The sequence below is a fragment of the Argiope bruennichi genome, chromosome X2 (assembly GCF_947563725.1).
Source record: "Argiope bruennichi chromosome X2, qqArgBrue1.1, whole genome shotgun sequence".
Taxonomy (NCBI): domain Eukaryota; kingdom Metazoa; phylum Arthropoda; class Arachnida; order Araneae; family Araneidae; genus Argiope; species Argiope bruennichi.
In genome coordinates this window covers 63,517,148-63,544,279 of record NC_079163.1, presented here as the reverse complement: position 1 = coordinate 63,544,279, position 27,132 = coordinate 63,517,148, and the positions used below count along the sequence as shown (strand labels likewise).

At 33.3% G+C, this 27,132-nt stretch overlaps 1 protein-coding gene across 2 annotated transcripts in view; it reads left to right on the top strand.

Annotated features, from left to right (window-relative positions):
* LOC129960787 (protein timeless-like) overlaps window positions 1-27,132 on the top strand; it is a 145,410-nt gene that overhangs the window by 113,432 nt on the left and 4,846 nt on the right. The window contains exon 24 of one of the 2 annotated variants that reach the window (XM_056074430.1): window positions 4,523-7,891. The exons of the other annotated variant lie outside the window; for it this stretch is intronic. Coding sequence (XP_055930405.1) covers window positions 4,523-4,577 — 55 coding nt within the window. The 3' untranslated portion in view covers window positions 4,578-7,891. Of the gene's footprint in view, window positions 1-4,522; window positions 7,892-27,132 lie in introns of those variants that run through there. 2 annotated transcript variants of the gene reach the window in all.

Here is a 27,132-nt window from a genome sequence, read left to right as displayed (position 1 = left end):
GAAGTACATTCTTCATAATTAAGCAGTATCAATTTTTGAAATAAAAAATAGTTTACATCGAAACTGTTCGTCGAGGGAAAATAGCACCGCATTGCAGATAATTCATAATTATTATCAAACAACTATCTTAAAAGACAGATTTCCTATTCAAAAGAATTATACCAAGGTGTCAAATTTGATATGCATTGAACTCAATGTTTCAAGCAAGTCAGACAGGGCATGTTCAGCTGCATTTACAATGGTATGATTTCTGATACGGTAAGAAAAGTAAGTAGAGTGATTATGCCTTTTGCATTATATTTCATTTTCATATATTACTTCAATGAAATTGTTGCATAACTGTTTTTTTTTTTGTTGATTTTTATTAATTTCGTGTTAATCAATTATTTCAAATTATAACACATTTATTTTTATGAGACAGAGAAAGTCTTGTCTTCACATAAGTGTTATGAAGACGAGAGTTTCTCTGTTAAAGTATTGGAGCTACTTTATAGGAGATGACAGGAAATTACAGGAGATGTATCAATCTTGAACCAGTAATACTACACATTAGGGTGGAACGAAAATGGCCTTATTTTTATTTATTTATTTATACTTCATTGCCACATTAAACTTTTTTTAATTAAATTTTAGCATATACACACGTAAGTCAGTTTTTGCTCTTATATATCCTTCTCTTGCGATTGAACTACAGACATTTTCAGCCGATTCGGCCACCAGTTTCACAGCTCTTTCCACTGCTTGCATGAGACAAGGAAGCCGGGGAAAGTCGATAACCGAGACCCCTATACTATTTGGTTCAGTTTCAGATGTCTTTCGTATAAAGTCTTTCAGAGAGTCACTGGAATCATTTTAACAAGGGAGGCTCCGTTATGTCATTTTCAATCCATGAGATGATGTTGATGTAAAGCTTTGCATCGAAATTTATCTTTGAAACATTAAATTTGTCTTTATTTTTTGCTCTTGCTTTTAAAACACCTCATAAATCAAGTTCTCTTTGAATTTGACCTTCACCATTTAGCATGGACAAAAGGATATTTTCTGAAGCAGCAAAGTACCCATTTCTTTGAACAATCGGGTCTATAACGTTTTCTTCAAAGAAATAGCATGAATATGAGATATGGTTCAAAGCATCTATTTAAACTTAAGTACGTCAAGATTTTAACTTAATATTAAACCACAAAGACGCCACGTAGTTTTATCTCTTGTATATTTAATGGATCTGGTTGGTTTGCCTGTTTTTGTAAAAAAAATGCTTGATCTTCAGCGTTACCCCTGTCACCAGTAATTGTTTCGGATACATTAGTATTTTTTGTCTGTTCTTGATTAAACTTAATTATTTCTGCAGTTCTTTACCCTTTCTTGCTTCTTTCTTCCTCAAAGCGTTTGTGATGGCAATGTCAGTATTACGTATAACCATTTTCCTGTTAAAGCGTTGATCGTTTAGAAACTTGTTCCATAACTGGCACTTTTTTTTCCTTTTATACAAGTCAGCAATATCAAATAAACATTTAGCTTCTTCTCTAAATTCTGTGAGGTTGGAATCCAACTTATCTGAACATTTTCTGCTTTTAGTCTTTAATAAATTCCTATTTTAGCATAAGCTTTTATCATTTGTGAAATTCTTTTGCTAGAAGCAACGGGAATAGAAGTTCTTGACCATATTTGTTCTATTATGAGAACTAAAGTGTCACATATTTCATTTACAGAAGGATACTTCTCTGAAGCAATGTTGAGATTATGCCTAGTAAAACAGTAGCACTTCATAACAGAGTCGTAAGTAAGGAGTTCATGCAAATCACTAAATTTCCCAAAAATAGAACGCTCCGACATTTGTCTTGTCTTCACTAATTTAGGCTGAGCCATTTTTACTCACAGCAAAGCCTACAAGCGCTCAAACTAACAAATCAGTTACGTTAATCAGTAACACAAAGGATGGAGTGGGGACGCCAACTCAACTGAACTCTGCAAAGCTACTGATTTGAAACCAGGCCTGCCCTAGACATAGGACGCAGACAAATCTCCGCCTTGCCTCAATAACAACCGCTCCAGCGACGACTCAGAGCCATGCCAGTGCAATAGTAAAACTGTTTTTATATTTCTATTTATATGAAAACGCATGTTTAAAGCTTTTTATTTCATAATAGAGGCACGCAAAAATCCTTAAAAAGTTGCAAAAAGTGTGTTTTTATGAAATTTTAACGTCCTTACGGCACCTCAAGACCTACTCCAATATTTTTCATATTTATAATTTATTTTATCTACCCCAAAAGGCAACTCTTCCGCACTATTACAAATTAAAAATCAAAAATTGATTTTTTTCGTTCCACCCTACTGCACATCACTGGTCTTGAGGCTGTATTTTCTTCTAATAAATAAGTTCACTTTTGAATGAGGATTTAAAGTCTCAGTGGTACTTTAAAGCCACACAGCAGAATTCATTCATGAATGTGAGCATTTTGACAATTATTTGCGTTTGATCACCATCAGGGTAAAAGAAAATTTCATTATTTCACATCATTTGACAAGACCTTATATCATCCACCGTTATCCGAATTGCAACCCGTGTAACAAGTATTTTTTGCAGAGTTAACTCGTCAGACAGAGTCGGCCTTTAGCTGACTGGATGAAACTGCTCCCATTTAGGCTTCGCGCAATTGTGCTACAAAAAATATTGTCGAACTTAATCAAAAATCAAATCGGTAGTGTAGCAATTGGAAAACATAGGAGTATAGATGCCCCAGGGACCATAAAAACTTTTGGTGGCTTGGCCTTTGGCATGAAAACTTACATTTCCTTTCCCTAAAGACGTTTACCGGTTGGTATTATATAATTTGTTAATGGCTTCCGATTGCAATATCTGATTAAAAAAAGGTTAGTAGTAAGTTGCCCTTAATAGCATTATGGCCGGAGGATGTCTTTACTTCATTGAAGCTAATACATTTCTGGTGGGGCAAATGTTCTACCAAGATTAAAGACAGTGTTAAAGACCAAGATTAAAGGTTAAAGGCAGTTCTACCAAGATTAAAGAAGAGACCAACATTCCCTTATTAAAGAAAAAAGCACACGAGTCAGAAGAATAATACTGCTACTTACATGACGACTATTATTCTATGTTTGCTTTAAAGGAGGTTAATTAAATCATCATTACAGCGGTCTTGCTAAATTCTTGCGTTTTTAAATTCGAATTTGTTAATAATCTGGGTTTTTTTTTTCTGGTCTCATGAAATTGATATAGCATTAGAGTGTCGCATTTAATTCAATTTTTTGATAAAATGTAAGAACTGAAATTGTTTCTCGTTTTTTGGGGTTATTTAAATGAAGTGGTACTTTGTCGTCATTGATTATCTACGCCATCTTTCTAAGGTGCTTAATTCACTCTAGGATTTAACTGTTGCACAGTGCATTCAATCAGAAAAGCTATTAACATTTTTTAAATAATAAATATTAATTTATTCAGTATAATTTCGTACTGTTAATTTTTATGCATTGTTTATTTAAACATTCAAATATATCTTGGCTATCTGAAATTATTTCCAATTGGGTCCTTTATTTCTAAACGAATCCTATCTCTAGAAAAATATTCTTTGTGGTATCTTTTAGAGGTAAAGCCCCAGAATTTCGCACATTATTGTTTGTGATATCGGACATGCACTGCTTTTACTCTGTGCATTTTCTTTTCTCGCTGCAGCTGTTGTTTTCTGTCTTCTCTATATGCTTGTTATTTCTGTCCTGATCCTGATTGAAAGACAAATTTTCCTGTCTTTTTGAAATCCATTTGTGTAAATTGTTGTAGCCCATTCGCTATTAGCATAGCCCGTACAAATATATATGTAATTTATCTGTTCGGCTTCATCTATCAACATCATAATTCGTGTACGTGTTGCAGAAGCATTGTTGTTTGATTGATAATAGTTTTTTTAAGTAATGTATAATTCGAAAAAGAGCCTGTAGTGATAACTGATTATAGTGATAAATCAGTTTTTGATGATAAACTGCTTCAGGATTACTTACATAAGAAAAGTACACGTACCAGAGATCGTATTATATAAATTATTTGCAATATAGTAGTATTTTATCTTTTTTTGCATGCTTATGGCGAGGTTATTTCTAAAATCGACATAGCGAATGTTGGTGGTGCTTGGGGCGTGTAAGTTTTCGTGTCCAGTAGTGATCAGTGGCATTGGAAGAGTACATATTTCATTAGCCGTGATATTTTTTTCTCTTTTAGTAATTAACTTCAAAAAGTGACAAATACGCTCTTATACTTTACCATCGTGACTCCCCGCCCTATAGACTAGTGCGTGAAGCATCTGTACTTGACCCCCCCCCCCATCTCTTTGGTTGAGATTCTCCTAGTAAATTTTGCAGCAGAAACATCCGAAACCATCCTGTTCAGTTTTTATCATACATTTTAGTGTATGCTGATAGCATTAATTTGCATTTTGAGTTTCAAAAAATGTGTTTATAAGCTAATAAGATGTTAAAATTTTTGATAGAAATATAATTTTATTTATTTTAGCTCTTGGCTAACTGCTGTTCAAAAGCATAAGATGGCTGTGAAACCTAATTCCTAGACAGAAAGATAGAAGTCTTGCATTTTGAGAAATTTGAATTCATGCCTGAAAGCCATTTGATACTGAATACCTCATCGGCACAGAAATATTATGTCTTATGTGAAATATGCACATTTTCGTTTTTTGACATTTAACTGAAAAGATAATGTTGGAATTCTTGTGTAAATTTTCTCAATAGTTTCTATTTTTTTCTTAGGATCTATATACCTGATAATTTATCTTATGACATCAATACTTTTTGTTAGTTTTCAGAAAAAATCCATGTAAGTTAGGAATTATGATGCTGAAAGAGACTCGGGAATTACTGTAAAAATTGATTAATCTTCGGCAATTTTTGTTCGATCTATTGATGTTTTTATTACATCGAGATGCATTTATTTAATATATTGCATCTAATACAACTTGCATTTTTTGATTTTAATTTTACCTTCTTAATCATGTATTTGAAATACTCTATTAATTTCGTAAGATTATATTGAGCCGATCATTTACAAATTGTAACGACTTAGTTGTCTGCTACGCTACTCTCGAGATAACCAATTCGTCTGTCCTAAATAGGACAGATCGAAGCGACAAAATTTATAGCTTAAGTACTGTACAATTTATATTAGTGATTAATATATTAATGAAAAAAAGAAAAGAATTCTTCTATTAAAATGCCTTTTACAGGGCAATAAATTAAATTAATATATATTACCATTTTAAATATATATTGATTTCATGTTATATGGACAAGAGTTTTCGTTAAATTTTATTATTGAACAAAACTTCTCATTAAATGGCGAAGATGTTCATGATATTTAAATTGGTTATAGGATGCAGTGTAAATATAAGTACCTAAATTCTTATTATAGACATGAAATATAATTTTTGGGTTTGAACTTGTGAAAAGTTATCCAATTGAATAAAAAGATCCTTTTCTTATCTTGCTGGTTTTGACTTGTTTTGTAACTGAATCTGTATTTCATCTTCTGAATACAGTTACATTATGTTTTGTCTTTCTAAAATTTCAAACCAGCTTATTAATATGACATGAGATCTGTCTTCAAAATTCACAGATCACAGGAAATGATGCATGGCATTCCATTGATTAAAGTTTTGGAAGCATAATTTGTTGAGTATGTTTCACATATCTTTTAAATACCATTATCATAATTTGTAATTTAATGCATCAGTATTTTTTTTTTTTTGAGTAATTCAAGTACAGTTTATCCCGTTTCAGTTTTTTAGAATAATTTTCACTTTAAATATATTATTAATATCTCATAACTTCAAGTAGAGTATTTTTTTTTCATTTGTAGAAGTTTTTAATGGTAAATATATCTTAAAGATGACTTTGTGATAAGGTAAATATGTCTTAAAAAAGACAGTCTGAAAAACTGACTTTGGTTTAATTCGTGAAAGAAGTTCAAAAAGTATGTACGCTTATTGAAGAAGCATGATTCAAACTCAGAATTCCTTCAAAATGTTTGTCATCATAAAAGTAAAGTAAAAAGGTATTTAGGGATGCAATGGGACAAGAACAGGTGCAATAGTATAGATAAAGAATTTATTAAGTTTAATAATTAAACCTTACGAATGACATTTTATGACAAAGTGATAAAACATTAAAAATGTTTCTAAATTTTACATCATGGAAAATCTAGATTCCGTAAAATCATCACATTTGAACAATTTTTTATCGACATCGAGCTATGTTGTCATATATTTACATGTTTTTGTCTTCGTTTCTCAAATGTGTAGAAAATACGTTTGTTTACCCATGGAAACAATATCATGGACTAAAAAATTCATTTTCAGCGTTTGAGATCTGTTTTTTAATGGTTTTAAAAAGTGTATTTTTAGATTTTTTTTATTATTATTCCTTTTTTCAAAAATAATTTTGCACTATTAACTAATACCCTTTTCTTATTCGCTATGAATTGAATCATTTAAGGTTTCTATACATTTCTTTAGGATCCCAGTTCTGTTTATTCTCCTTGACGATTAAAATAAAATTTCTTCTATTTTAATAAATGGAATTTTTAAAAAAAGATTCGCTTCTTTCATTTGCTTCTCATTATGTTATTCATTGCATCATTTGCATTATTCAAAAGGTCCTTGTTGAACTGGATGTTTTTAAAATCCTGATTACAAATAATACTAGTACAAACAACCACATAACTGTTCATTAATCTATATTCACTCATTAAAAACATAAGTGTTACTCAGTCAAAAAATATGTATAAAAAGGCTGTGAATAATAGATTATGAATTATATTCACTGTTTGTTCATTTGCGTATATCAGTGAAGAAAATTATTGGTTATCGCCAGTAGTATCAGTAAATAGGTGGCAAGTACAAGTGAAAAATTATGACAGGGAAAAGTTAAGCTCTGATTTTTTTTGCCTCCGTTTTTCTGGATAAGGAAACTTCAACACAAAATATATGCATATATTTTAAGAGATAAGAAAGTCATAAAAATTTAATATTTTTCTTCTTTCTCTACTGATTAAAATGTAACTACTGTTAAAAGAAAGGTTTATATAATATTCTATAGTTGTTGAACTATGCATATTTTGAAGAATTAAAGCACTGAGTAAATATTATGAACTTCTGTTTCTCTTAATGTAAAACAATAATTTGAAGAAGTTGAACATAAAATATTGTCAGTTCCATTTATCTTATGGCCGGAAGAAATGAGATTATCAGGAATGTTGTTTCATTATAGAATGGTTATTATATGTGAATAATTCTGTTTAAATTATACGCTATAAATTAAACAATTTTGGCGCAGTTTCTGGTTTTTAATGTCATAATAAAATGTAAAACCGAGAGCTTTACATTTCTAAATCATTTGAGAAATTACAGTATCCTCGAATCCGCTTTGATGTGGAATTCTGGAAAAGAAGCTCGTATTCAAAAGGAATATGCAATAACCTTGGATTTTAAAGACAACTTTTAATTGATCATGCTTCGAGATCAAAAAAATATATGTAAATTAATTATTTACATGCATTAAATTTACCTTTCTCAAATTCTTTTATTAAAAAAATCTGAAATCAGACTAAAATTCCATGCTGAATAGAAAAGATGTGTTTTCTACAGATGTTATGTATTTGTGTAATGCATTTTATGCATAGTTTTTTTTTTTCTCCTCCTATGTGTCGTAATTAATCTAAATTTTGATTGTGTTGGAGGAGGCAAGTGCATTTTGGTTGCAAGTGCAAAGAAACTGTTGGTATCGATTGGTTATTTATATATAAATATCTATATATTTAGGATTCCTTTGTATGTATATCATGTTTTAAGTTTTAAAAATAAAATTTGTGTTTATATAAGTTTTTGTTGTGAATTATTTATAATTTTGATTCCATTGAGATAAAATTTCAATGCAGTATCATTTTAAGAGATTGGTCAAGTTGGTTTTTTAAAATCAAAATCCTTTTAAAGGAATGCTATTGTAGCATTATAAAATGCTGTCGTTATTTTTTATTTCTTATATGCCATTTAGTATCGCCAACGAACCGACAAATAAACCTTAACGTTTTTTTTTTTTTTTTTTTACCAATAAACCTTAGCAAACCTTTTTATTTCTCCTATGAAGCATTTAATTTAAAGCCAGAAGGAAATTATTCTGGTAAATTCCTTTTTATAACAAATACTAGAAAAGTGAAGGACAATCAAAGGGAAAGAAGTATCTAATTTATATTATAAACTTTTAAAAACTGTATTAGGAAAGTTATATTGAAATATTTTCTTCTATCAATAATGTATTTTATAGACATCTTCATCTACCCCCCCCCCTCCTCCCGCAAATTTATTTCTTTGACTATGGGTTGTCAATTTGTAAAGAGCTCAACGTAACAAGTAGAACAGTTACCATTAAATATCTTCATGGTATAATCAAACTGGCATTTGTTGCCGACTCATCTGATCACTGAAATACGTCAGCTGTATTCACTTGAGGCTTTTTAGGTGGCAGGCGGTGATGCATACTTGGGTGTTGTTGGTGTTGCGAAACTCCTTTCGCTCAAGAGATGGTCGTTGTAGCTGAAATATCAGTCTGCTGTACACAAAAGGGAGAATAAAATCGTTATAGTCGGGTTTCACTGAAAATAATGTTTCTTTTTATTCAGCTATGATAAAATTGAAAACTGCAGATGTTTCAGCATAGATTCAATATCCCCCTTCCTTTTGCTGAAAATGCTTTTTTGCACAAGGTTCATTTATTTATACAGCGAATTTGTAGGGAGGAAATATCTTGTTGCTTTACAAGCATAATTTGTTTTTATCTGAATAATTGATGCAAAACAAAGCTCTATCATTTTATGAGAAAAAAACATGTTTATTTTAAACTCATTCTTCAATGTCGATTAAAGATGGGAGATGAAATTTATATATCTTGTAATGTCTTGATCTAGACTGATCAAATAACGAACAATTGATCAATTGAACCAGACAATTCTTTATTTTACAGCCCTATATATACAAAAGAACAACTTGTTCTAATCTTGGTTAAATAAATAGTTATTTACACCTGTAGTAGGAGACACAATAGTCGAAGTCGAAGGTTTATCTTGAAACTCAGCTCTCCATCAATACGGAGAAACAACACCACAGGGAACTAACAGGTTTTTAGTCAACACGATCACTCCAAGGGTAGTTCTCGGACTCCGAACTCGTGGGCGTAGTCCAACAATCTGCCTGCAATTCGTTTCTTCTCTTCTCCCCCCCCAAAAAAAAATCTCCGCCTTTTAATTTACATTGGTCATTTTAGCTCTCTTTCGGCCAATCGGGGTTCAGCAATATGCTCCCTCAGCGGTGCCAGTAGGTCGTGGGAAGGTCCTTTTAGTGATGTACCTTTCATAACTGACTATTCTGGAACACGGAGTTATCATAGCCCTTTCACAATGAGAAACATTTAGCATCCAGATCCCCTTTCTCTTTGACACCCTTTCTCTTTGAAGGTACTATCAATATCTCTTGGACGAGGAATCCCCACATGTGGTCTTTCACTGCAGCCGCTAATGAACAGATACGAGACCACCCTTCTTGCGAACAGCCGACCACACCGCCAGTACTGAACGTAGCAGTATCGGCAGCATTTGTTGTGGCCGACTGCTATCTTTAGCATTGTCCTTCCTTGCAATGACCGATTTGTCAAACTGACATTCTCTTCGAGGTAATTGACCACTTTGTGGTCAATTACTGTCATTCCTTATCTACAAACTCTCAAATAGTTGGTAAAAATCTGACAATAGAGTTTTAAGATTAGCTGGTACCATCAGTACTGCACTTAAGAAAAAATCTGAAAATTATAAATAATGACTTAACTCCGAGATTTCAATATATTCCTTTAAATAGTCGTAAACAGTACCGATTCCTCCACAAATGCATTTATTTTCCTGAATTCTTCCAAATCTTTGGAAATATGCAGGAAATCTCCCATGTCCTGATATAGTTTGAATTAGCAGTGGATGGTTTCTTCTTATTTTTATTCCTGGATTAGGAATAAAATCGAAAGTTACTCTTTCGTTTTTGGACATATAAAGCTGCAATGGTGTGACAGATGGTATTTCTTCTCTTAATTCCCATTTTAAGACACCATTTGATTTGGGGACAACCATATCAACACCCTCTTTCTGTGCCGCCAACTTTGCATATTGATCCGCCTTTTCATTACCATATAGCCCAATGTAGGCCTTAACCCAATTCAACTCTATCCACTTGTTGGTTTTTACACTTACTATCTTTTCTTTCATCGTCCATATTTCCTTATTACAATTGTGATATGATTGTATGGCTTGTAGGACTGACAGAGAATCTGAAAAAATTGAGCACTTCTGTCCGTCCTCCACCCTTTCACAATATTCAATGGCCATCTTTAAAGTTTGCACTTCTGCCTGGAAACTTGTGGCATGGTTCGATAATTTCACAAGACTTTTATCGATCCCTTTCCCATAGTAGTATACTACTATTGCAGCTCCTACTTTATTTACATCTTTTGAACCATCTGTAAAAATTTCTATTCCATCCATATCTGGGATTTTCATTTGAAAACCATGAATAAACCATTCTGCAGGATGTTGTTCGAACTTGTCAAAATACAACTCATAATCATTTTTGCTGAAGCATTTGTTTCCTATTTTAACTTTATTACTAGAAGTTCTTATTAGAAATTTAGTGAGAATTTCCGTTGCCCTGAGGTCCATTGGCAAATTTCCCGTTATCACTTGAAGGGCTTCTGTAGAAATGGTTCTATAAGCCCCAGACATAATGATGAGAGGGCGCCGTTGGATTGAATTTAATGTTTCTCTGATTTTCTTTAGATTTAGCCTATGTCTCCATGCTCCGTGCCCGAAAAGAACAAATGGCTCAATAGCCCCAGTGTAGATTCTTCTTAGATGGTATTTCCTTTTTCCATAAAATTTATCCGCAACTGGCACTAGTTTATATGTTAATACATCCACTTTTTTCTTGACCTTACTAAAATGCGACGTAAATATTAATTTACTGTCCTATGTAACTCCCAAGTATTTAATTTGATTTGACACATTTATATTGTTATTGCCCAGTTTTTGTTAGGCGGATCTGTTAATTTTAAACGTTCTCCAAATGTAATAGGCATTTGAATTGTTTTCCTTTCATTAAACTCAAGTTTATGTATTTTTCCCCATTTTACTAGAATATGAATTATTTGTTTTCCTTTAATTTCCAGTTCATCTTTTGTTCTTCCCGAGATTATTAGTAGCACATCATCGGCATACGCCTGCATAAAGCTGTTCACTGGAAGATTGATTTTAAAGGCAGAATTCATAACCAAGTTCCAGAATAACGGTCCGCTGCACGAGCCCTGTGGCACTCCTCTATCCATTATAAATTTCCAATTATTCTCTCCATCTTGATAAATACATTTCCTTTCATTTAAGTAATCTTGAATCAATTCAAAAAGATTGCTTGGGCAATTCATTTTTATTAGGGCATATAAAGTGCTTTTCCTCCAAACTGAATCAAATGCTTCAGCTACATCCAAAGATATAACTGTTGTTTTTAGTTTTTGATTCATCACAGCTTTTATTTTACTCCATAGAGCATTTTGGGCTGTTTCACAAGAGTGGTTATATCTAAAACCATGTTGATCATGATGCAGTCTGTTTTGTGCCGTTAATAAGTGCTGTACTCTTTGAGTTATCAGTTTATCCAAGACTTTACTTGCTGTTGTTAGCAAACAAATTGGTCTATAGAATTTAGGATCCTCTAAGTCTCTATTAGTTTTAGGAATTAAAATCAGTTTTGCTACCTTTCACTGATTAAGGAACGCACCCAATTCTAGGCACTTGTTGTATAACTCTAAAAGTATAAGTGGATTCTTTCTGTTAATTTCAGCAAGCATCTCCGTTGGGATGTAGTCTAATTCAGGTGTTTTCTTTTTAGTCATTTTTTTAATCGTTGTTCTTATTTCATTTATTGTGAATATTTTATCTTTTTCTTTTGTTTTATATAACTCAATACTTTTACTCATTTTCTTCTGCTTTTTACTCTCTTGTTGGGACTGTTCCTCTTTGAAAAGGCATCTCACAATAGTTTCTTTTGTATTTTTGGTTTTTGTTCCATCCTGTTTTTTGACACCGTGCAAAACTGTTTTCCTTTTCATTTTTTTCTTCAGGATTAACTAATCCACGCTTTAGCAAAGTTCGCAATGAAATTTTATGTCGGGGAATAATGATAAAAGCAGTTTCTTAAAAAATAAGTTTATTAAAGATAATTAAAAAATCAATTAGCTCATCACTGGAGCAATGAAAATTATACTTTCATATAAAAAAGAATTACCAGACCTTAGGCAAACGATTCGAACCGTTCCATCACATACCGACACGTCTCATTCCTTCTCATATACCTCTCAAAAACGCGAACCGAGGTTTTTAAAGCAGTTAGATTTGCATAACAGTTATTGCCAATCACTAATCTCTAAACTTAGAAAAAGGTCGGGTTTGAATCAGTCAGTTGTTTACATAAATTGAGATCATGGTGAGGAATTGGAAAAAACAACACAAAGACGTCATAATAATTCGGATCCGAAAATTCATTTTTGTAAACAGATCCTTTCTAAATATCCAACAATTTTATCTGCCGCTAATTTATAAGGTAGCTCAAAGGGGTTCATTCTCGTTATTTCGCTACATAACTTTTCAAAGCATTCAATACTTTTCTTTTTTTACATTCCTCTGTATATTGATTCCTTTTTTTTTAAATAAATTTGTCTTCTCTTCATTCTCTCTTCAGTGTTTTTACATCGTTGGTATCTATGCCGCAAGGCTCTTGTCAGTTTTCTTTGTTTCTCCAGTTCAGTGTCCCACCAGGGAACCCTGAGATGATTTGTCTCTTTACTGTTTGATCTTTGGCTAATTCCTTGAATGAATTCTGTGAATTCTATTACCCATACTTCTAAATCTTTTTTAGTTTTTATCCTTTGCATTGTTTCTCTTATATTAGCATATTTTTCAGCCACTTGATAACTAATTTTTTGGAATTTCCCACTTGCTTAATTTAAATCTTTCTGCTGAAAAAACTTTGCCACCCATATTAATTTGAAAATCCAAAAAGACATGGTCACTCAGAGTACTTTAGATTACCATTCAGCCCATTACTCTGTCATGCAGGGCTTTAATTGATAAGGTGACATCAATCCAGCTTCTCCCACGTGCAGATTGAAACGTTGGCAATGAGTTTGGATCATTCCAAATAGCAAGGTTCTTCTTAAAAATGAATTCTATAAACGAGCCGGCTTCATCTTGTTGTCTATTATCGGGAATTTCATTTCCCCACAGACGAATATGAATATTGAAATCTCCTCCAATAAGTATGGATGATGTCCCCAACTGTTCAAACAGATTTCCAAGTTCTCTGCAGATTTCTTCTTTATTGTGAGTCGGTGGGAAGTATGCCGAAACCACAGTAATTTCACTATTTCCCACTGATAAATTGGCTGCTACTATGTTTTCGCTAGTTAATCTTGTCAAAACAGAAACATCTTGGTTTCTTACTGCTATAATCGCCTTCCCGTAAGGGTGAGCAATTATTCTCCATCCTAGGGGAAGTCCTATTATTTTTCCTTTCTTTGTATATGGTTCTTGTAACAAGTAAACATCTGGAATATTGTCCCCAAACAAATTTGGGAGTTCCTTTGTCGCATATTTACCCCGACCTATGTTATGTTGAATAACACGCCAAGAATTATCATTGAAAGGCTTATTATTCATAATTCGTCTGTTTAATCAACTGATCTCTCTCCCTGATAAATACAGGGCAATGCTCCGATGTTGCAATATGATCCGTTCGAATCATAATTTTTGTTCTTTTGCGATACTCTTTACAGTTTCTGGATTTTGCTTTGTGCAATGTTTATTGTTATGCATTTCCAAATACTTAGAGCAGCTATCTTCTTTTTGCATACATTTAGATCCATGCCCATATTTGAGACATTTAAAACATCTAAGGGGTTACACAAATTCTCTAAATCGATACGATCCGAAACCACACTGTAATCTTGCTTTATCTTTAATTATTCGGAAAGCTTTCGGGTCCAAACTTATAACCCAGTGAGATAAGCTGCTCTTCTTTTTTTTCTATATAGAACCCGCATATTCCCTACTATGTCATTGCTTAGCTTGATTTGATTGCGAAAATCCAATTCCTCCTCCTCCCTGGGTCTCTCACTCTTTTCCACATCATAAATAATGATTTGAGGTATTCTTATCTGGAGTAGTAGCCTTGCATACATTTTGCAAATTTGTTTGACTGTTAATTGCATCTTTTAACTTTATTACCATTCCGGTGTTTCAACTTGAACCAGAACTCCATTTCCCATTGTTGGCTTCAAATCCATAATTTTAATTTCCATCCCCTTTGGGCTGATATTCGCTTCTAATGTCTTTCTCATTTTAATCGAAGAGTCAATTGCCTCTGTAATTGGTCTAACCACCAGTGTAGGCAGGTTTGCTTTAGGTCTCAGCAATGGTTTTGTTTTACTATCGTTTTCATTCGCGTTTATTATTTTTTTTGTTGAATTTGATTCCTGTCTTCCCCCACCTACAGCTTTTTAGAGGCTTGGATCCTTCTAACAAACGTTAAACCTGGTTTTAATGGAACTTTTTTTTCCACTATGCCATCACTGTTAAGATTTTTAACCACATTTGCGAATGTTGGTCCTTGATTATCATCTGTTGAATTCATTTTGGTTACTGAAGAATTTGACAAAACATTCAAAAATAAGTCTCTCAATTCTTCAGCCGCGTTACCCTCAATCCTATATTTACTGATAATATTTTCAAATGTTTCCAATATTCCCAATGGTCCAAAGGGCTGCTTATTTTCCTCTGATATTATTTCGTTATCACTTGCATCCACATTCTTTGCCTTTTTAGCATTTGCAATACCATCATTTCTTTCTTTCTCTTTGCCTTTACGAGGAATGCACGGTCTTTTATCTTTAGGGTGATTTTTCCCTGTTTTCATTTTTACATTTTTCTTTTTCCGTTTTGTGGCCATTTGTATTTTGCTGTCCGTCTGCATTGAAGGTTCAATTCTCATTTGAATCAGAATCCGATGATTTTTTTAAAATCTTTATATGTCAATCCATTAAATCCTTTAATTGGAGTTGGTGTATCGGGGATTATCATTCCCGCTTTTTTTTTTTGGCGAGTAAAATAACTTATCATCATCAGTTAGAATATCGTTATCATCAGCAAAGTGTTCTCTATCCGTCTTGTTTATGTCTGATTCCATTTTTTCCCCCACAAAGTCTAAATTTCTTGTGCAACAGAGAGTAAAGCTTAAGCAAGCTTTTAATGAAATATTTGGAAAACTTTCCCAATTTTAAATTTGAATTATTAGAAACGCATGTAAGAAACTGTCCAAATAAAATCTCAATCAATTTTTTTAGAAATAAAAAAACTATCTAAAATATAACAAGAATTTCTTCTAATTAGATGCACTAAAGAGAACTGAAAATTTCCAAACAATTTTGTTGTCAACTAATATTCAACACATTTATGGACACTTTCCATAAATTGGAATTTAAAATTGGTAAAAAATCACAAAATAAGAGTCTGCACAATAAAGAAATCTTTGGATACAGTAGGAAAATATCCGAGTGCGGCAAATAGTTCATGCACTGAAAGCAGATATCGACAGCAGTTTCTTAAATGGTAAACACACAACAAAATGGCTACCCAAACAAGTGGGCGTTTCTGCCGCAACTACACTTTAGAAAGTCAAAAACTTCTAAGATGCGAAAGAATTTTGAAATAAAATTCAAAAGCCTGTTACTACAGAGTTTCAGCTACACTTGATCATCACATTCAACAGAAATTATCCATCATTTTTCATTTAATAGCCATATTTTGAAGAGCACAAGAAAATATCAACTACACCGATCACTGCGGATCCGAATCCCCTTGCGAGACCACTCAGGTGAAAAGATCCACCATTTGGCTATCTAGAGAAGTTTAGTAATTAACAGCGACGACACAGCTGTCTGTAAATGCCTTATCATTACTGGGAAACGGGGAATGTTACAACTCCCTCACTCTTGCAGAAAGGATTTTTTCTTGGTTTTAACGAGAAAAATCTTGATTATCTCCAATAAACTTGTTCATATTACTGACAGAGGCCTAATTACAGCATTTAAAATTTAATATTCCTGAATACAATATATAAACTAAAATAATAATAACATATTCATACACTTTTTACGGTATGGCAGCTCTCTGCTGCCATACCTCTTTTTTTACAAAATTCAAAAAAACAAAACCAAGAAATTCCAATTAATTTGCAATTTTAGTTCGAATTTCACTGCGGCTAAGAGCGTCAGCATTTAAATGTTTTTTTCCTTGTCTTGTGCTGCACTTTATATTGGAAAGGTTGTAATTCCAAAGACCATCGCATTAACCGCGCATTCGATCCGGAATTCAAATTCAACCAGACCAAAGGATTATGGTCCGTTTCAATTACAAATTTCTGTCCATCTAAATATTATTTTAGTTTTTTTTATTGTGTAAATAATGGCTGCACACTCTCTTTCCGTTGTACTGTATTTGCTCTCAACATTCGAAAATTATTTACTTAAATACAGATTGGGATGTTCTTCTCCCTTTGAGTCACGTTGTGACATCACGATCCCTATTCCGATATTCGAAGCATCCGTCTGGAGGATAAATTCCTTTTTATAGTCAGGAGTGTACAATATTGGTTTTTTGGTCAGTCTGCGCTTTAACTCTTCAAAAGCCTGATTTCATTCTTCTGTCCAAGTAATTTTTTCTCTTAATTTTCCCTTTTAAAACATTTGTTAAGGGGGCTGCAATTACAGAAAAATCCTTTATGTAGTGAGCGTAATATCCCGCTAAGGCCAGAAAAGCTCTAATTTGCATTTTTGTAGTGGCTGTAGGAAAATCTAAGACGGCCTTGATTTTGGCTTCCGCAGGTGTTCGTTCTCCCCTTCCTACGATATGTCCCAAATCTTTAGTATGATTTTGGGCAAATTTGCATGTAGACGACTTAATAGTTCAATTTGCGTCGCCTACACGTTTTAAGACTTCTTCTATGTGTTTCAAGTGATCCTCCCAATTCTGCGAGTAGATCACAATGTCATCTAAATACGGAACGGCGAAGTTTTCACAGTTCTCTAACACCTGTGACATGAGCTTACTAAAGAAATACGGGGCGTTAACCAAACCAAAAGGCATTCTTAATGGGACATAGGTTCCGAAACTTGTCACAAACGCAGCGTAACGTTGTGCTTGTTTACTGAGGGAAATTTGCCAGTAACCCTTTGCTAAGTCAATTACGATAATAAACTTTGCGGCGGACACTCTTTCGACACTCTTCGATATTTGGTAACGGGAAATATTGTGTTCACACAATTAAGTTCAAACGTCTGTAATCTATGCAGGGACGAGGGTCTTTTCCCGGAGTTTCCACTAAGATCATTGGAGAAGTATAATCGGATTGACCGATTTCAATGATTTTTAAATCCAACATTCTTTTTATTTCAGTTTTAAGAATCTCAGTCTGGTGCTGAGAGGTACAGTACGGTTTCGACCTAACTGGTTCATTACTAATTAATTGTAGGTCGTGCTCGACTAAGTGCGTTTTTCCGGGCTCATCCGAAAAAACCCTAGATACCGACCTAGTAATTTTCTCAATGCATCAATCTCTAATGAACTGAGTCGATCCTCTAGAGCTCTATCCCTAATTATACCTTCAAAATCATATACATTTGGATCAGAGATTGGATAGGGAATTTCTAAATCCTCTGATTCATCTTCGAGTTTTCCTCTACTTTCACTAATAACCAGATTTATTTGTTCGGGTCTTTGACGGTACGGTTTTAACAAGTTCACGTGGTATATCTGAGTTCCGTCCTTTTTGTTAGCCATTTTTACAATATAATTGGTGTCTGAAAGTTGACTTTCAAATACACCAGAGCCGGTCCACCGTACTGCCATTTTATTCGGTTGAGAGGTTGCGAGAACTAAAACCTGATCCCCTACTCGAAATTTACGAAATTCGGTTTTTGTCGTACCAAATCTTTCGCTTCGCCTGGACCTCCGTCATTCTTTCCACGGCTAATTCCTGGCATCTCTTCATCCTGTTTATAAGGTCGAATTTGTAATCGACTACGGAGGAGTCTGTTTCTTGGGGCTTCACCCAATGTTCATATAATAGGACTTCCGGCGTCCTTAAATTTCTGCCATGCACAAGTTCTGCGGGGCTAAACCCTGTACTCTCATGCGTGGCCGTGCGCAGTGCTAACAAGGTTGCGGGGAGGTTTCGTTCCCAATCATTCCCTGACTCAAGACATAAAACTTTCAAGAGTCTTTTGAGAGTCCTGTGAAACCTTTCAACAGGATTCGATTGCGGATAATGTACCGAACTACGCGTTACTTTAATAACAAATCTCTCAAAAAATTCAGTCGTTAATTGACTAGTAAATGAGGTACCTAGGTCACATTGTACTTCGCGAGGAAATCCCATACGACTGAGTATCTTCAACAAAGCATCCGTCACCGATATGGAACTTATATCTTCGACCGGTATTGCGTCCGGATATTTAGAGGACATACATATCGCTGTCAATAGATATCGGTTGTTTTTAGTACTAATAGGAAGGGGTCCTACTGCATCGATATTAATTTTGGAGAATATCTCTGTGATGATCGGTACTAATTTAAGCGGAGCCTTCTTATCGCGAGCCTTCCCTATTCGTTGACACGGGTCACACACAGCATCTTACGTAATTTCCCACTTCTTTTATGCAGTTTGGCCAAAAATAATGTTTAAAAAACCTATCCTTAGTTTTAGTGACATCTAGATGCGCGGAAGTAGATTCATGACACAACGCCAGAATTCTCTCTCGAAATTCCCTGGGAATGACTAACTGAAAACTTTCTTTCCCGTGATGATCCACCATTTTCCGAAAAAGTATGTTATCTCTTTCAACAAAAGAACCTTCTGCCTTCATAGTATTTTCAAAACAGTACCTCAGTGTTTCGCATTCCCTCCGAGACACTACAAATGAGTCTGCACTGACCATCAAAAGGTTAGAAGCGTCCACTTCACCGGGGGGTAAACTGATGTCAGTCAACGCGTCCTTAATCATTATCGCTGGATTCTCGGTGGTGACAATAGCTTTCGGGAGAGATTGTTTGGCGGTCTCGCTGCGGGTAACCACCGCATTCAAATTCGTGGTTTGTTTTTGTTCCGATATCAGATTCGTGGTTCCGTTTCCTAACAAATAAACTCCATTATCTAGACTGGAGTCTATGATGGCTGCTTTTGTTATAATGCGTCCAAAATCAGGGCTTTGAAGCTTTACTTTTGCGAGAGGAAGGCAAGTAAAATTTACATCTAACGGTTGTTTTACCCACACGGTCTCCCCTGTATAATCTTCGGCGCGGACATAATTACTACTCAATAAATCAATCGTCGCTCCCGAATCTCTCAGAATAGGCATTTCTACATTATTTACAAGAGCCTTACTCATATAAGGAGCAAATAAGACTTCCGCATCTTTAGTCGTCCCTACACAATTTACGAACTCATTAGGTCCATTTTTTCTGAATTGTGGGCAATTCGGTCTTAAATGTTCAGTGGAGTGGACAAATATAACACGCTGGTGCTGTCCGTCTTTCAAAATTTTCCTTACTCCAATTTCCCTTTGCAGTGGATTTTTTCCAGTACTGGGGGTTGGATTTTTCACCGGGTTTATTTTTAATTTCTTTCATCGGTGAAGTATGTCCAGCCTTTTCAAATGATTTCCGCTCGGGAATTTTAAAATTATTCGGTTTGCGTTTATGCTTGACCGATTCGTATTGGTCTATTTTTCCTGCTAATTTTAATGGGTCCACCAATGTTCCCCATTCGTCCAGAAAATGATCTTTCACCTCATTCGGTACGCGAAGTTTAATCTGATCCGTGATCATAAGATTTTTCAAGCTTTTAAAATCTTTAACTTCTGTTTCCTCCAACCAGCCTTCTAAATAGTTTCGGAGTTCGAAAACTAATTCTTTCCATAATGCGCCAGTTTTTTTCTGATGCTGCGTAAATTTTAATCGAAAAGTTTCCGGTTCCATTTTAAACCTATCTAACAAAACTTCCTTTACGTTGCCATAATCCTGCATTTTTTCTTCTGGCTCTCTAATGATAATTTATGCTAGATCCAATGGTAAAAGTGAAATAAGTTGGGACACGCATTCTGTTTCCTCCAGTTCTGCCATGCGAGCTTGGCGCTCAAATAAGGCCAGATATAAAGAAATATCTGTGACTTGTGCATCAAATTTGTGCATAAGATTTTTTAGACCGGGTCGGTGTTTATTATTTTCGCTTCGATTTGAAGTTACACTAATTGTTTCCGCGGCGCTAGTTATTCTTAATTTCTCTAATTCGAATGCCCTTTCTTCAGCTTCTCTGGTCCTAGACCTTTTTTCAGCTTCTCTGGTCCTAGACCTTTTTTCAGCTTCTCTGGTCCTAGACCTTTTTTCAGCTTCTCTGGTCCTAGCCCTTTTTTCAGCTTCTCTGGTCCTAGCCCTTTTTTCAGCTTCTCTGGTCCTAGCCCTTTTTTCAGCTTCTCTGGTCCTAGCCTTTTCTTCAGCTTCAGCTTTTCTGGCCCTATCTTCCGCAGTCTCGCGTTCTTGAACTATAACTTCCAACTGATTTTTAACAAATTTCTCGTCAAAATTTGGGGAACTCTTAATCTTTCCACATATGTTTACTACTCTATCAGCAGGGGTAATTTCGATCCCTAATTCCTGAGCTAACGCGGTCAAATCTACCTTCCTAAATTTCGCTAAGAAAGCCATTTCCTTGATTTCTTTTTCTTTTGAAATAAGGAATTTAACGGTTGCCTATGAAACTAGATATGCACTCACAATTTCAGAACAAAAATTTTTTTAGCATTAACTGCATACTTAAATTTACTTTCTATTCAACTAGATAAAAATACACAGCACAATTCAAAACTACAAATCAGTATCAATTTTTCTAATTTGCATGATAATATTCTACTATTAATTTCAATTCAGTTAAATACAATGCGAATTCCTGAATAAAGTTTTACTTAACTTGATAATACTATCACTGACAAAACTACTCTTAGCCTCGTGAACTTTTGAACTTTGTACTTTAATACACAGTACAATATACCAATTTTACAAAGCACAGCAATGAGGAAACAAATTCAAAATTAATCTAAAAATTTAAATTTAGCTGTTAAATTTAATAACAATGGGCTGCAAAACCAAAGTAATTAAATGAATCTATCTATCTATCTATATATATATATATATTTATAAATAATTTTTCACTATATCTTTCAAAACTATTCGCCTCTGACAGTAGAAAATAAACAAGCTTACCGTTTGGTCGACTGCTCGTTATTTTACTGATCTCTGAAATTGATTTTTTAGAAAGAGCTGTACGATGTATTTTGGTCGTTTCCGCACAGACCACTGCTCGGCGTCTCACTGGTCTCTGGAGTCGATTCTTTAGAAGAGCGGTAGGGTCTAGTCTTCCACGAAGTCCACTGACGAAGGCACTTTATAGATTTTTAGGACTAGAAAACTTCGGATCCAACTTGGACGTTGTAGCAAATTTTCTCAGGCTAGATATAAATCTTCTGAGCCCAAAACGCAAGTCCAGTTATCTAATGATAAATTACTGCGCAAAGTTCATCCCACTGCTGCCACCAATTTTATATAAGGCTGTAATGTCTTGATCTAGACTGATCAAATAACGAAGCAGAATTTCCAGACAATTCTTTATTTTACAGCCCTATATATACAAAAGAACAACTTGTTCTAATCTTGGTTAAATAAATAGTTATTTACACCTGTAGTAGGAGACACAATAGTCGAAGTCGAAGGTTTATCTTGAAACTCAGCTCTCCATCAATACGGAAAAACAACACCACAGGGAACTAACAGGTTGTTAGTCAACACGATCACTCCAAGGGTAGTTCTCGGACTCCGAACTCGTGGGCGTAGTCCAACAGTCTGCCTGCAATTCGTTTCTTCTCTCCCCTCCCCCCCCCCCCAAAAAAAAAATCTCCACACTTTTTTTCGGCGACAATCTCCGCCTTTTAATTTACATTGGTCATTTTAGCTCTCTTTCGGCCAATCGGGGTTCAGCAATATGCTCCCTCAGCTGCGCCAGTAGGTCGTGGGAAGGTCCTTTTAGTGATGTACCTTTCATAACTGACTATTCTGGAACACGGAGTTATCATAGCCCTTTCACAATGAGAAACATTTAGCATCCAGATGTTTGGACACCCCTTTCTCTTTGAAGGTACTATCAATATCTCTTGGACGAGGAATCCCCACATGTGGTCTTTCACTGTAGTCGCTAATGAACAGATGCGAGATCACCCAGGTGAAAAGATCCACCATCTGGCTATCTCGAGGAGTTTAGTAATTAACAGCGACGACACAGCTGGCTGTAAATGTCTTATCAGTACTGGGAAAGGGGAATGTTACAATCTATAGAATACATTTGTCAACTTTTGCATACAGTTGGCTTATTTTAGATATCAGTTGTTAAAAATTGAGCAAATATATATTGCTGTTCATTTAATTCAGCTAAATTATAAACATTTTAATATTTTGCACTGAATGCATGAATTTTTGACTAATGAAATTCCTCTTCAACTTGTAATTTTCAATATATTAGAAATGCAAGGTATAGCAAAAGTTCGCTTACAAATTTTAAGAGTCTTCCAGGCATTTAAAAATTAGATATTATATTCTGCAGTCACCTAAAGAGAGTCATATGTAGCATAATAGATATCTAAAAATAACAGCACGGAATCTTTGAAATTCTCAAGTGTTGTTATTCAAGCAATTGTGCTAGTTTGAAAACCTGTGTTGGATTGTATTCTTTTCTTGAACTAATATCCCATGTTCTGTTTTAAAAATGATGTGTTTCTGTATTCCTGAGCTAACATGAAGGACATTATTTATTTCGTAAAACTGCTTATTTCGGAAATGGTAGGTTTTCGAATAGGCAAGGAGCTTTCTTACTACCCAAATTAACATCTAATAAAAAAAAATCTTTATAATAACATCGTAACTTTTTTGCATTTAAACTAATGAGAAATCGGAAATGAACTCCCCAATGTAAAACATATTTAGAAATTTTCATTTTGTTACTTCACTGCTTTACTTTGAATGACAGAAAAGAATATTGTATTTTATTCCGAGTGTAAATTAATAACCATTAGCAATCATTGAATTACTTTATTGACCATCTCAAGAAATTTTTTCATAAAACATTCTTTACTCTCTAAACAATATCAACATGACACAAATTTCAGTACAATTCATAATAATAAATAACTCATACATCATACTCTACACAAAAAGCACCATTCATACTATTTGAAAATGTGAGTATCACATTTATTTTCAATATATGCGACTTCAACACAACTTTGGTATACAATGAAGGACAATAATATTAGCAGAAAACAAATTAAGAAAGAAAATGTAATAAAATTTGTGACTGCATAAAAAAATTATTTATTAAATCAGATAGGTTGATTCAAATTCACTTTTTTTGCTTTGCACTTTTAATTATGCACATCTAAATAGCAGCATTTTTTTAGGACATGAATATTCTTTCATGACAGGAAAAATTAATTTTTTTTTAAACAGCTTAACTTCAAATTTCTTAAAATATCGATTAAGGCAGCGTATTTCGAAGGGAGAGATTCTGTATTTAGTGAGGTCTGAAATAGTAAGCAGCCAGTAGGAGGATATTGCGCGATATGAGATGCTGGTATAATCTATTTGGTATTGGCCGTGTTGTATTATCATGGCTATAGATGTAGTAATCGACTTTAAAAAAAAAAAAGAGTTTCCAAATTATAATATAGTACATGAGCATGGTAAGATTAAAATATATAAGAATGTTCGGTCTTCAGAATGGATGAGCCTTTTATAAAAGGAAGACAATATTCTTATATAATTTAATCTAAATCTAACCTTTATATCAAATTGGTTTTTTAACAAAAACTACTATTATTCTTAATTTAAAATTGTATGGTACTATCTAAAGCACTCACCGTACTAAGTGGACTGAGCAATTGTTACAACTTCTTCTCTCCACGGGTCAGGTAGAATTTAGTAGGCGTTTCTTTATTTTGATTAGTTTGCCGTTAAAGGAGCAGTAATTAAAATACAATAATTGTAAATGCTTCCTCACTGGTCTATGCTATGCCTTATACCTGTCTTAGGGTAGACTTAGTCGATGATGTTTTTTAAAAAAAATAATGAAAAGAGGGACATTGCAACCAGTTAAACATTCATAAATAAGGATCTCACGTATTTAGCAGGGATTAGAATTCTTTAAGAGAATATTTTGTGCAATAAAGCTGTAGCTAAAATGGAAATTACTGAATTCCATAAACCTTCTCATTTTTATACAATTATGCAATAAAAATTGTGAATTAATCTCAGTAATACTAATCTTTCTATAATTACCTTCAAAATTTACATAATATTAAGTAAGTAACGTTAAAACATTTAAATGACGAAAAATATCTTTTGAAATATACGATTTTTCAATATCCATACCTTACAGTCTTAATACTCATCTCATCAACAGGAAATATTAATTTTGATTCGTTAATTTCAAAGCAATATATACTGATAAAGTGACATGTGACTGATATTTTGAAAGATCTTTCAATTTTTGAAATTTCAGCTTCATTGCTAAAAACTAATTATTTTAACTAATTTAATTTCTTTGCACTTTTAAGAAAAATATTAAAAATTAATTAAATGTCTGTTTTAGATCAACGAAGCATTTCTCTTAAATGTAATTCTATAAACACAGGAACAATAAACTGTTATCTAAAATTCTTTAGAAAAGACTATTCCATTAACTTGAATGAAGTGAAATTTTCTACAAATATATATTTAAACTAGAAAACTCAATGTTATCTACTAGAAAGGAAATAAGCAAATTTAGTATTAAAAATTAGTGATTTTTAAATATTACAATGACAAAATGTGAAAAGATATTTTTGAATCACCAGCATATTTTTACATTATACTAAAGTTGCAATGCATCATTAATTTTCATGAAGAAATAGTGGAACAAAACCTTATAAATATTATTTATACCTTTTAGTTGTGCATGCACAACTTGAATAAAGTAATATATTCATAAAGCAATAAAAATCCTTTATCTTGGAGTGTTAATTTAAAAACAATTGAGTAGATATTCAGCAGTTGCTTTTAATTCATTTCCTTTAAATTAACTATTTCAGTTTGTTTTTTTTATCTAAGTAAATAGAACAAGACAGTGGTAAGTGGTATTAAACTGTCAGCGGTATAAGGATGAAAAATAAAAATGACAGAATTTACAACGATTCTATCAAAAAAATAAGAAACATTGTTCGGTATTAATATTGAAACGGCTCTTAATTTTATATTCAGTTGATAACGAGAAGCATTCTTGCTTACTGAAAAAAAGAAAAAAAATTGACTTACATTTCTAAAAATAGCTATGTTTATAATCCTTTATTTACTTGGTCCCCATTTATGTAACCTCATGACTGCATATACAGCATTTTACTATTACAATAATCTATACAACTGCAGCAATAGTTTTTCTCAAAAAAAAAAAAAAATCACTATTCCTCTAGTTAAAAGTTTATTCAGTAACGTACCGAAGGGGAATAGCGCACAAAGTACATTATTATTTTTTGTTCTGTTGCTTGTCTCGTTACATTAGATGGCCCAAAAGTAAATGCCTATTTTTATAAATTCGTAAAGGTTTTAATTTTTTTTTAATACTCAATTCTATTCAGGTTTATCATGTTTAAAATATGCCAAAAGTATACTAAATTTTATTTTCATGCGTGTAGGGCGTTCCTTTTTTTTTTTTTTTTTTTTTTTTGCGCGTGTGTGTGTGTGTATTTTTAAGAACTAACTAAATATTTTTAAACCTACCAACACAAATAAAATTTATTTTTACAACTTAGCTACTGTTTTTATAAATCTTTTTATGGTTATAAGATTAAAGGAGAAGAAATGACTTATAAATCTTACTTCAAAACTTTACCGAATACTTTCAAAATGTGTATCATCCGCACTTCTGCAGATTTTAAGTCCATTCTTAGCAATGTCAGTCACATTTTAAAGCACTGAAGAAGGTTCCTCCTGGACAGCGTTCATTGAATTTAGCAAAATTAATCTTTTTAAGGTAATTTTTTTATTTTGAAATAATACAAATAACATATGCAACAAAATAAAATTTAATGCACATTTTAAGAAGCTAAACATTAATAGACTTCAGTTTCTTTTTGAAAGTGTCCGATTTTACAAATATAGACATTTTTGAGACACTCTATATATATCAACTTCTAACACTTAAAATATGAAATAAATGTGAGAATATTTCATATGCGGAGTTCCAGGGACATCTAAACCTTCTTGTTCGTCTGTCGCTATTCTACAAGTTGCAATTACATTTCATAACAAGTTTCTAAATATTAAGTATAATGTTTGAAAAAGGCGCAGTAAATTCTGTAACATTGCGGATGTTTTATAAATTCGAAGTGGTCCTTCTAAAAGAAGGCATTCGATTTTTAAAATGGAGTGATAAAATTAGTATTCCAATTATATTTCATTGATAAGTAGATTTTGGAAGAATAAAGTGATAATAAAGATCTGAAAATTGTGTAAATGCCTTTCGAAAAATATGTCAGTTCCATTGAAGATTTTAACCAACTCTATTCAGATCTAATTCCTCACTTAAAAGAACAATGCTTACAGGAGAGGATAAATATTTTGTAGTAGAAAAGTTATATTAAAATATATACTTTGTTCAAATTATAGAGTGTGGGTAGAAAGAGTAGAAAAAAGTAGATAAGAGATAAAAAAAAAAGAGTAGTAGGTGGGATTCAATGCATTCCTACATAGCTGCACCTAATTTCATTTTTTTTCCTTGCACAGAGCACTGATTTTGATTGGATATCTCTGCTCTACCTTTCATTCCAGCGAAAACATTTAAG